The sequence below is a fragment of the Limulus polyphemus genome, unplaced genomic scaffold, assembly GCF_000517525.1.
Source record: "Limulus polyphemus unplaced genomic scaffold, Limulus_polyphemus-2.1.2 Scaffold1285, whole genome shotgun sequence".
Taxonomy (NCBI): Eukaryota; Metazoa; Arthropoda; class Merostomata; order Xiphosura; family Limulidae; genus Limulus; species Limulus polyphemus.
In genome coordinates, this window is record NW_013666895.1 from 42431 (window position 1) to 55500 (window position 13070).

General features: G+C 33.3%; 1 protein-coding gene across 3 annotated transcripts in view; it reads left to right on the forward strand.

Moving 5' to 3' along the window:
• Window positions 1-1374: 1374 nt before the first annotated feature.
• The window catches only part of LOC111086643, a 46048-nt gene continuing 34352 nt past the window's right edge, over window positions 1375-13070 (forward strand). The window contains exons 1-3 of one of the 3 annotated variants that reach the window (XM_022390334.1): window positions 1375-1454; window positions 7675-7811; window positions 10400-10537. In XM_022390334.1, the coding sequence (XP_022246042.1) occupies window positions 7685-7811; window positions 10400-10537 (265 nt within the window). In that variant the 5' untranslated portion in view covers window positions 1375-1454; window positions 7675-7684. Of the gene's footprint in view, window positions 1455-1497; window positions 1560-1880; window positions 1977-7674; window positions 7812-10399; window positions 10538-13070 lie in introns of those variants that run through there. The other 2 variants (XM_022390335.1, XM_022390333.1) reach the window with 2 other exon arrangements.

Consider the following 13070-nt stretch of genomic DNA (forward strand, 5'->3'; position numbering starts at 1 on the left):
TTCTCTGAATCTCGTTTTGTTGTCATGACTGTGCAGAAACTAAATAATCGAGAATATAAAAAAACAAAACTCTACATCACTATAGAAGGGGTAGTCACCAGCAGTTTTCAAAATACTGTTACGACAGCGGAAGTCACATGACGCTGGTAACACGTGTTGAGTTTCTAGAAGGCTCCAGGAACATCACGAATAATCCAGTATTTGCTAGGCGCCCTCTATTTTTATATATAAGTGCGCCAGACAATTAATCGGGATTGTATAGCAGAATTAGAGATTGAAGATATAGACGGACAATTGAGTCAAGCGCGGTACGAAGTAAAGGGCGTGAATCGTTCGTTGTAGATTATAGCGTGTGTTAAAGTTAAGGTGACTGTGGAAATTAAGTGTATTGCAGAGTTAAATTGAGAAAGAATAAACTAGTTTTATTTGAGAAAGGACTTGTATCGCTGAAGTTCTTCGGAAAGAATTTTTACGAGTAATTAAAACACGACCAGAGACGTAACAATGCGAATAAACTTACAATTTGATTTCATCCTCCTCATTTGCTTCTGATAAACTTGAAATACAACACACACACATATACATGTGTGTGTTTACATATTTGACAGAAGTGTCATGAAGAATTGAAAACACATAAAAAATAACAGAATTAAATAAACTGAATCGGTCATTTTAATGAGTGAAAACATTTTTTATTTGTCCGGATATTTTGACACTTCTATTTCTGCAGAAAATCCGAAAATACAGTTATACTGGTCTCAAATCTTCCCTATCCTTTTCGGTGCCAAGTGCGGCCCAATGGGTAGCGTGTCCGACTGTGGAACTGAAATTCCGTGGTTTCTCGTTTCATTATCGGCGAAAACACATTCTACATTTTTAGGCCTTGTTTGTGTTATTAGAGATAGTCAAGCCCCCCCCCCCTCAATTCGGTCTAATAAGAGTAGTCTTTTTTGTAATATATCACATTCAAATTAGAGACGGCTAGACCAAAAGTTTATTAGATTATAAAAACTATCCAAACTACCTGACGGTTCTAAGTATGAAGTTTTCAAACTGTTACTTTAATTTTAAATTTAAATGTTAGTATCCATAAAGAAAAACAACAACAAAATATTCCTATGATTTTTAGTAAGTATATCATACTCATTTCTAATATACCTGCAAATTTCATAATTTTAAACTTAAAGTATTATAAGGAAATGTATCGGGTAAACAGTAATCACGAATGTGAAACCTTTCTACCGTAACGGTTTGATTTGCTATGAATGTGTTCGAAAAGCATCCCCAGGTATAAAGAGTTAAATCATTGAGACTTGAGAAACAGTAGTATATACGCGAATGACGTCATATGTTACAACCAAATGTCTCAAACATCAACACTGAGTCTTCAATACTAGAGTTTCCTCAGTGCAGGTGGATCGAAGTCATTGTGCAAGACTTTTCTAAACGTTAAGGTAATGATGAGATTGTTGATAACATATGTATCTTATAGTAATAATAACACTTCTTTTTAATTTCATGAGAGTTAAAACATTATGACATTCATAAAACTTTGTTAGGTAAGATGTGGGAAAAGCTAGTTTCAATTTGATGCGTTTTCGAAGTCACGCCGAATTTGTAATTTTTTTTGCAAATATATATATAATGCCACTGACGGTACTATGATAATAATCATAATAATTAATATTTAAGTTTAATAATTTACTAATGAATAATATAAGTATAATTTTAACTTGGAATTTGGCCTCAGAAATATAACTTTTAAATTTAAGGGGCAACAAGTTAATTTAGGAGATCGGTTGGGAATGGGATCCTAGGTGTACATTGTTTATTGATTATAATTTACTTAGATTTGGTGAGTGTTGTTAGAAACGTTGTTATCTGGGGCTAAGCATGTGTTTCAGTTTCCAATAAGTTTCGTTCATTTGAATTCCATAGATCCTTAATGAAGTGAACTAAATGAAAGATGAAGAACGGTAAAAGTAGCACAAGGCACATATTTCTTAATTATGTTATTTTTGAATATATTATGAAAAGATGTGACTTGTTTTCATATGCACGTTAATTGTTGTGCTTTTCATGCAGTTTTTAAATTTTGAAGGGCTTCAGTTTACACCTGTTAAAATTTGCTATTTAAATTTATTGTCATCATTTGTGCATGAAGAAAAAGCTTGTTTAGTTTATCCTGTAATTGCTTATTTCTATTATTTCAACTTTCTAAGAAACACAAGTTAACTTAATATTTCCATACTTCGTGAAATTATTTTGTATTAAGTCGTACCATATTTGTTCTGTAAAAATAAACATGTCTTGATGCCCTTTGTATTTTATCAGTTAATACTATTTTGAGTGAAGATGTACTGCTGAGATCAAAAGAAATGTAAAGAGTGTGTTGGTTGTGGTCTGTAGCTAATAGAAACTGAAAGAAAGATGCTCATTTGCACTTTCTACCAGGCATCTGATTATCCTCCTTTGAAGTAATGTGTTAAATTTTTAGTCCCATATTACAAGAAAGATGTAAGGATGTTGGAAACAACACAGATACAGCAACTTGAATATTATCTGATGTAAAACATTTATAATTTTAAGCTACAAGAAGAGGCATGAGAATTTTGGACTTTTTTCTCTGGAGTGCAGAAAGAGTGAGAAGGAGGCCTTGATTTTGTATCTGATAAAAATAACAGTAATAATGATAATGCAACGATGTAAAAATATTTATTTAATGTAAAGCCATAAACATACTGTCTAGCTTATTTTTTTTTATTATTATTGTAAGAAAGAATGCTTTTTTCTCACTTTGCATTTTTACTGTTGCTGTCGTCATTGGGGCCATTTTTACTGTTGCCACCATAATTGTGGCTATTATTACTTGTACTCTTTTTGTTCTTAATTCATTTATTAAGAATTCTTAGGGTATTGGGAAGTCATGCTGTGAGTTGTTTGTTTGTAAGATTGAAAATATTAACTGGAATATTAGAAGTAAATGTTTTAAGCATTGGAAGCATGTATACATACTTCTCATTTTGACACAAGTTTTTATATCTTGGTAAGAGTTGAAAACTTGTAAAATGATTTGATGTGGATTATGCAGTTAGTTTGGAACCTTTAAATTTTTGTAGGATAGATATATGAATGTTAAGTTGTAAGATTCAAGATAAAAATAAAAGAAGATAAGGTACATTGGGCAGATAATATTTATCCTAGGGTAATGAATGAAACAGAATAATAGATTTATCAATCACTATCCCTAATTTTTAATAAATAAATTAATAATGATGAAGTGCCAGAAGACTGAAGATTAACTAATTACCAATCAGTTATTATTACTTCAGTACATGAGAGATAATTAAGAGTGTGTAACTGAATAAATTCTAAATGTTTATTTACACAAGAAAGGAAAGTTTGGGTCTTATAAACTTTGAAAAGATTTAATTTTGATATGGGAATGCAGTAGATTTGATATACTTGAACTTTCAGAAGGCTTTTGATAAGGTTCCACATAAAGTATTGCTTGGGGAGATTGCATATTTTGGGGGTCAGAAGATAGGCTAGGTAACTAGATTAATATACAGATAACAAGAGATCATTTTGTCTTTTAAGATTGTCCCTGCACACATGCTCTTGAGAAAATGATTGATTTTTTTTAATCTCTTGTAAAGTGCATACTTCCATTACTACCAACAGAAATTCATTCTGTAACTCCAACCACACAGTTCGAAAAACAAAATTATTTTAACTGGAGCCTAGCCTGTCTTTTTTTCAGTCATAAGCTTGTGTCCTCTAATCCTGTTATCTTTAGAATGTAGTACAAATTCAAAGATATTAGAGGCCTTTATTTTATTGATTCCTGGATAATCTTGTAAATTTTAATAAGATTATTTCTTACTCTTTGTTTCTCATGAGAAATTAAGAGCTCTTAACCTATCCCTATAAGATAATATAATATATAATTTAAGAACAACGGGGAACCTGTTTATCTATCTCGGCTGTCCCACTCACTAAACTAAAAAAAAAAAAAAGCCCTTTTAATTTGAATGTTTATCAAACCTTCCCTTAAAGTTATTTGAATTTACTGCATCTACCACATATGAAGGTAACCCATTCCAGAGGCCAACCACACCCTGTTAAAAGAATAAATTATTTTAACTGAAGATGACTCTAATCCTGCTAAAAATGTTTATTTATGTTTCTTAATCCTACCATTCTCACCATTACATACGGCACAATCAGTCACCTTAACAATCTTAAACATGTCAATAAGATCTCCTCTAACTTTTTTTGCTTTTGAGATAGAATAATTTTGTAGATCCTAATTTGTCTTTGTATGAACCTTTACATCCCAGTAGCCCTCCTCTGAACCCTTTCCAACAATTCAATGCCCTTTCTCAGGAAATGATTTGGTTTGGGACTAAACACAATACTCCAAATTAGGCCAATGAAACTATAAGATCGATAATCTTGTATTAAATATTTCTATAGATATACCTAAAACCCTAGTTGGCCTACCACTACCACCTGCATGTTGCTTGAATGGTTTAAGAGACTAATTCTCCAGAACATTAACATCATTTTCTTCTATAACAGTAAGGTTATTCCCATCAAAATCATATCTTGCATGCATTACCTTGCATTTTTATAGTTGAAAGTCATCTGCTGTTTATTTGCCCAACTCACCTCATATAAATTCTTTTTGTAAAGTATAAGCATTCTCATCACAGTCAGCAGCACCCAAAACCTTAACATCTTCAGAAATTAAATGACATATTCCAAAAACTTCAAAAGTTTAGTTTCAAATGTCTTCACTCTTCTGTAGTGCCCTCATCCTAGTAATTTTCCTCTGGAATCTTTCCAGTAAGTCGATATCCTTTCTTATATAAAGAGACCAAATGTGTACACAGTATTGCTAGTGAGGTCTAAATAATGGTTTATATAAAGTGAGAACAGACCTTCCTTTAAACTCCCTTAAATTTACTGGACTAATCACATCCGAAGGCAACCCATTCCAAAGACCAACCACCTATAATGATCTACTTCTGTAACATGGTGACCAGGTCATCTACAATAGCCTTGTCTAGCTCAATAAGACCACATTGAATAATACTGGAAACTGTTTGTTAACACATAAAGACAGTTCATAAACACTGGAAAAGTGATATTCACATGCTAAGCAGCAAATCCAGCATCAACGATGCATCAGTTTCAATTCCGATAAAAATTTTAAACACTTTAATCAGATCCTCTCTAACTCTTCTTTTTTCAAGAGAAAATCATTTCAGAGATCTTAACCTGACCTTGTATGAAAACGTCTTCATCCTATGTATTATCCTAGTACTCCTTCTCTAAACCTTATATAACAAGTGAAAACTAAGCTAAGCTGAAGAAAATACTCCAAATGTGGTCTAACCAGTGACCCATATGGTGACATTATAACCTCTTTTGGACTTGTATTCAGTATTTTTTGCAGATGCAACCTGAAATCCTATTTGCCCTGCCTCTATAACAGCACACTGCTTGGTTTGCCAAAGAGATTGATGAACCAGAAAACTTGTATGTATAATTCAATTTCTAATAACCCCTACACATTATCTTGCATTTATTATAATTAAAAGCCATCTGCCATTTTTTGTTGAGCAGCAGTATCTTTCTCACAGCCAGTCACATCCAAGACCTTAATATCATTAGCAAGTTTAAGTACCTTATTGATCATTGCTTCATTTATGTCATTGATGTCAATCAAAAACAACTTTTAGGTACCCTGCTTGTGAAAGTAATCCAGTTTGACTGAACTCTCTACCTTCTTCCATCTCATCTCCTTTCTATCCAATGAGCCAACTTACCCCTATAGCTATCAAGATTGTTGTCAAATGCTTCCTGAAAATCCAGATACACCATATCCACACTTGTACTCTCATCTACATAAGCAGTAATCTCTTCAAAGGATTATGAAAGCAAAATTTTCCCTTGATGAAACCAGGTTGACTATCCTACTTTTCTGGTTCAAAAAATGTTACTTCCATCTTTAAGGGGAAATTTTGAATGTTGACTTGTCTATAACTTAGTCTTATAATTGGTAGGCAATGGAAAATGATTCTGATGACTCAAGTTGCTGTGTATTGAATGTTATTTTGAAGTTTATTGTATTCAAACAATGTACATAGATAATGTTTTTATAATTTATTGACAGGAAGCTATAATTGTTAGATATAAATTATCTTCACCAAGATTGTTGTTAAATATAATTTATCTTAACCAATATTATTGTTAGCAAAAAGATTTATACCTTTCCTGACAAAAGTAATATATGATGCAATTTTAAAAGAGAGGTCCAGAGTAATTAATAAATCTTTGTCAGTTTTTTATTTGTTTTTGCGATTTATAGTCAGAAATGGTGACTACTGTAATTGGTAAAATACAGTATGAAAAGAAAAATGTTAATTAATATCAATCTAATTGAAACTGACTGGATATATAAAATGGAATGTTTTGATTCATGATAAGAAAAATTGTAATGCTCAAATGAAAAGAAGTAGTTTTAATGTTTATTCATAACATTGTCTCATAATAACATGAACATTTCACAACCTAAAAAAATGACAGGAATACTGATTCAAATTATATGAATGTTTTTAAGCCAAACCTAGATGCTATTTAGGAAGTCTTTACAAAGTTTCATGGAAGTTGGTTAAGTAATTCCAACAGTGACAACTCTCCAATCCAGATAAGATTAAATTTCCTATTCAAAAATTATCATTTTAAGTCATTTTGTAAGTAAAGTTCAATTTCAGTTCAACTTTGAAATTAATGTTTAATTCAATCGTGGTTGGAATACCATTTAATACCATAAATGCTTAAGTACATACAGTTAAAGTACTGATTGACATTAATACTTGTAAACAATACATAAGAGAAGAACAGTAGGAACCAAATATTTTATTAAGTTGTATAGGACTAAGATAATTTCCATTTTCTGTGTTCTTGAGGAACATACTTTTGTTGTACTGAAATTAATTTAATATTTTTGCTTGTCTTATCATCTGTCTATTCAAGTTTTCCCCATTTTAATTGACAACTTTCCATAAGAAAGACAGGTTGCTGGCTAAAAGTCTGTTTGTAGGGAATTTTACATTTATCAAGGACTTTCTAAAAATGAATAAAATAAACAATAACTGTATCTTTAAAGACAATGGTTGTAAACACACTAATGTTTATAAATGAAAAAGATATGAATTTGGTTTCAAATATTAATAATATGTAACTTATGCTAATGATTTCCTCATTACAAATAATAAATTACACAAAGGGCCTTGCTGTGCTGAAATATTTCAAATTGTTTAAAGCGGCACAATGATCTAATAGAATAAACGTACTAGTTCAGAAGGGAAGTTCATAATATCCATCTCTAACTCATTTTATTTTCACGAGTTTAAAACTCTTCTTGCCACACTATGTACTTAGAGGTAGTAGTTTTTAAAATTTCATTATGTACTTAAGCAGTGGTTTGAATTTTCTTTTCTCTATTAATATCATCTGTTTGACAGAAGTTTTTTTTCCTTTCTGTAAGTTATAGAGTAGGCATTTTCAATATGACTGTGACATCTCTGTTGCTCTATGATTTTAAAAATATGTTTGTTTATACATAAATGTTGTAAGTTGTTACTGTTCCATTTTTCACAGAGTTCACAAAATGAATTTCAGCAAGACCATGGTGACTGGCTCTAAGAAAGATGTCAGATTGTTGTTGCTTCTTATCTGTTGTGTCATGTGGTGTTTTTCTCAGTTTTCTAGAACCGAAGCATCTGAATTAGGTCAGAGTACGTATCAACTTTTTTCATTTTTAAAAGTAAAACATTTGAATTGTTTATCCTGTTTATACCTAAAATCTCCAAAAATTTAAGTGTCATTTATCTTGTTTGAACAGTTCAGAAACAGTGAATCATAAAAGTTTATCATAGCTTTTTTTTTATAATTTTAATGTTTTCCTAATTAAGTTGATTAATCATTTATAGTGAGATATGATTTTCATTTATTTTGTATTAATTTTTTTTTTCCTTAATTTGACTTATTTCCTTTGTTTATTATATATTCTACTTTTGAATAATCTTTATTTCAAAAAAAAAAAGTGTAAGTAATCTTGTTTTCTTTTTTTAGGTTTAAGGTAAAAACATTAAACATGAACTAGTCAATTATTAAACAGGTCTTATACCAGAAAAATGTCTTTCAAATCATGTAGACTTATCTCTGAAATACTAAAAGCCTTTCCTTGTGAAGTTGCTCTCATGCTGTCAACAAATTTTTGTGCATTTGTCAATAGAATGTACATAGGCTCTGCTTCAGAAATGCTACTTACTTCTACAAAGAACCAATAGCTATTATTTCATACTACTTATAAAAAGATTTTTTGCACATGTGCCAAGCCTTGAAGTAAACTTCAACCCATACATTTAATAATGTGTACTTTATTGTATATGATGCAGTTAGCATTAGACTTTATTCTTTGCTGCTTTGATTACACAAGAACGTGACATTCTTTCTCCATTATTTTTTGCTGAATTTTGGGCTACCATGCTGCATGAGTCTTCTTCTCCTATTGACTATCTTCTCTTTCCCTCTTTCCTGGTCTTTGTGTTTCTACAGATACTATTTTCTTTGCACTTCATATCGAATCCCAGTTGCCTTGTTCCCCCAAGACCTTGACAGTTTTATTCTGTGGTGTTTAATAATAATGATTCTTCTTTCTTTGAGCTTCAGTTTCTTTGTCTCTTACCCTGATTCAGCATGTCTCTTCAGCATCTCTTCTGTAGTGCCGTCATCCTAGTAGTTTTCCTCTGAACTCTTTCCAGTAAATCAATATCCTTTGCTATATAAAGAGATCAAATGTGTACAAAGTATTCCTAGTGAAGTCTAACTAATGATTTATACAAAGAGAGAGCTATCTTTTTAAATATCTATATCTGAGGGTCGTTGGTTTGAACCCGTGTCCCACCAAAGATGCTCGCTCTTTCAGCTGTGGGGGTGTTATAATGTGATGGTCAATCCCACTATTTATTGGTAAAAAAATAACCCAACAGTTGGCAGTAGGTGGTGATGACTAGCTGCATTCCCTCTAGTCTTTCACTGCTAAATTAGAGATGGCTAGCGTAGATATCCCTCGTGTAGCTTTGCACGAAATGCAAAACAAACAAACATATATCTATAAATGTTAACATTAGACAATTGTTCTCCACCAATAAGAGGATGACACATCCTCCAAGTGTAGTAGATCCCCATGAGCACCTCATGTATTAACAAAGGCTCATTCTTGATGAGGCAAAAGAAACACACCAGAAGTGGAGAGGAAGGGTGGAAGGCTCTGTTATAAAGGTGTCTACCTGAAACACAATTTCAGGTGAGGAAAATGTTAACTTTTTTACCTCGCAGTATTCCTCAGCTAAGGCTCTTACTGATGTAGTTTATATTACCATATGTTTCGTTGACACTTTAACCCATGTTTCAAGGTACTCAGTTGACCTCAAAAGAGCTTCCTTCCTGCATTATTTTGTCTTTGAAGGAATTTCACCCAAACTAGTTTCCCTTTAGGAGAATCTTGCCAGCAGTAAATGTGTTATTTTCAGTGACAAAATTTTAAAGACTTATTGTTCTTAATGCAACAATTTCTATAAATTTATATTTTATTGCATTTTCTAGCAAACTTTTTGGTGTAATATGAATTCCAAAACACTAGAAATAGGCACCTTCACACAGCTACTAATCTAAAATTCCGGAAAATTACCATAATTTTCTTCATTGCTAATTTAGAAGTATTGAAATTAGTATTTTGAAATTAAAACAAAATGCACAGATATAATGTTATGTCTAGTATCATATTTACCATAAAAAGACTTCCTTTAGAAAGTCATTGAAAATTATTGTGCTAAAATTTAATCATTTCAGTTTTATGCCTAAGTTTACCAGCAAGAATTGTATAATTTATAACACAACTTTGCACCACAAACCCCAAGAACATTATTTTAGACCTCGTATATTCTCTACTTTTTTATTAGATTAAAAGTAAAAATTTAATATATAAATCATTGTTGTGAGATAATTGCATCTAGAACAATATAACACTTTATAGTTTCCTTAGTTAACAAGTGTGAGCTATTACATGCAAGCTCTCCCACAACCATTGTTTTTTGTATTAACTATTTCATAAGTACTGTAAGCACAAATTTAGTTTAAAAAAGTAATATAAAATTCCCCAGTGGGTCAACAGTAAGTTGATGGACTTACAACACCAAAATCAGGGATTCAATTCTCCATGATGCACAGAGCGCAGATGGCCCAATGTTTAACTTTGTGCTAAAACGTTTTGTATAGAAAATTGAATAATCTCAATGTACTTGAATTTCTTTTGTGATAGAATTTATAGGAACAGCATGTTCATCAGATAGAGATTGTATGGCTCTCTACATTACTTGTTCTAATGGAGTATGCAGCTGCGACCCAACTTTTACCTCTAGCAAGATTCCCTATTTTATTGTTGCTGCGTGTAAAGAAGGTAAGTTTCTTGAAACCTGTGTGTGTGTACATGTTATATAAATGTAAATAAGAGCAATAGTATTACACGTGTCTTTAAAGTCTTCCTATGCAAAACTAGTATCTTTTAAAATATAACTTCACATAAAGATTTACACACACACACACACACATACATGTTATACACACACACACACACACACGTGGCTTAAGTTTAAAGAAACATCTTTCTTGAATATATGATTGTAACAATATGTAATAACTAGCACATTTACTATGGCTGTGTTTAAGATTTCACAAACTAAGCAACATGCATTTCATATTTAACCATACCATCATGTGCTGTTTATACTTCAATCTGCCAGAAACAGTTAATTGTTGCCACCTGCTTGAGTTTACTACCAGAACCATCCCAAGTTCCACACAATTCAACTAGCTAGAGCAGACATAACTTCTGCTCATTGTTGGCTGCCTTGCTGCTGCTTGGCAATTGGATGAAAATAAACCTATCATATTTCCTGTTGTGTAGTAGGATATGGACAGTTTTTACCAAATGATCAAACAGCTGAAGATTAAAACATACTCCATCCTTGTTATTTAGGGATTTGACTACTGCAGATGTAGTGTATGTTACCAATGCTATAGCACCTGGATGGCACTGATTATTTACTGGTAACCAGTGTGGCTATCCATAATACCTGGCATTGCTTGCAGCAGTAGATCAAGTGTTTAAAGCTTAGTGAGATATGGCTGCCTCTAAAGCATATTTCTCTTTCCTGGCAACTTATTGGATATGACTACTATGAATCTTGTTGCACCAACAATGAGTTAATTTGAGGACACAATGTCCTTGAGATATCCATTTAGTGCTTCATGGATTTGCACATTAAAGAATTTCTCTTCCTTGATATCTTAATGTCATATTGAGATATGTTTTCCTATGCAGGTATTGGGATCATTTGCATAAGTGGCCAATGTCTCATGAACTTTGTACTTTGATCCTTGGATGTGATCCCGTGATTGCATGGTTCTCTGTGAGGTGGAAACATCACTTTAGTTTGACTACAGTTGTACTCCAGTCACCAAGCTACTCTCCTGTCAAGTGTTTTACTACAGTGAACACTGGACTACTGAACTTGGATTCAGGTGTTGTACTTCATGCCCCTGAGTCACTCATTTTTAGTATATATTTGCTTGAAGTTTTCTAGAGAATGGCACTGTTTCTCCCAGTTCTTCTTGATGCCTTGGAATGCTGTTGTCCATAACTGTGTGACTTTCTTGCATAGAATCAGCATGATGACATGTCTCATTGCCTTGCATGCCTTGTAATCCTAACAGCTTTTGTAACCTATAAATAAGGGTTTTGGTTGTGCTAAGGATTGCCAATCTCTTGGTAAGATGCTTATTGCCTTCCCACCTATGCATCTCTTCCCCAAAGTTATCTCCCTCATCAACACCTCTTTGTGTTGAGTTCTTTTGGTGGATCTGTTTTAGCCAGCTCAGCCTTGGTTTCCCTTCAGCTTCACGCATGCCTTTTGTCAGGTCCCTTGCTAGGAGACAAGGTATGACAGAATGTGATGCTTCTCTTCTTTCCTCTTGGCTCGACCTTTCTGGGGTGGTGGACAGACGATTTACCTTTGGAGTGTTCAGTTTTCTCCATTCTCGGAGAAGAGGGCAAAGTTGGGAACACTCCTACCTGGGTCCCTGGAAGTTTTTTTCCCAGATGTCAGTAGGAGCAAGACCAACCTACGTGGGAGCATACTCGATAAACCAGTTCTGATTTGATGCTTAGCTATCCGGTGGGAGGTGCTTGGACCCTCTTATGAACATTGTCAGGTCTTATGTTGTTCATGCAGGGGGGTCCACTATCTCCTCGTAAATCGAATGCAACGTGGTCCCATCTTTGGTCCTTGGTGGGACAGTGTTCCACATCCTCTTCTTAATTCCAATGGTAAATGGAATTCACCTTGCCCACTTGGTGAAGGAGTAAAGACAACTGTTTGTAAATCCAGACTGGACGAGTTCTTGACTTTGGTGGAGTATAAAATATGATCCCATCAATCCAGGTCTGGGATGTTGCCTTTTGGACTTCATCAGGTTGATCAGAAGGATTGTCCATTTTGGTGTTGCTTTCTTTCTTTCATAAATCTGGTGGTTTGAAATGCATCATTCTGTGGTTATTGGTAGGAATACTATCACAAAGATATATATATATATATATATATATCTGCAGTCCAACTGCCTTGGCCACCGATGTGGGATATGGATACCATGACCCCTTAAATCCAACCCAAGTTGTGGAACCTTGGCTGCTTGGTCGGGGCTGGACCATCATACTTGTATTATATTCCACCCTTTTCAGTTTTCTGTAGTTCTGGGTAAAGAGCATACCTATTCTGGATGTATTGCGGTGTTCCCCACTTTGATAACATTTCTTGTGGTACATATTTGTTCTCTGCAGACGCTTTCTGTATGGTCTCTGTCCTCGCCAGCTTTTCTGTCTTCTCAATGTGGGATTCTAGCTATTAATGTCAGCAGAGATATGTATGTTTTGG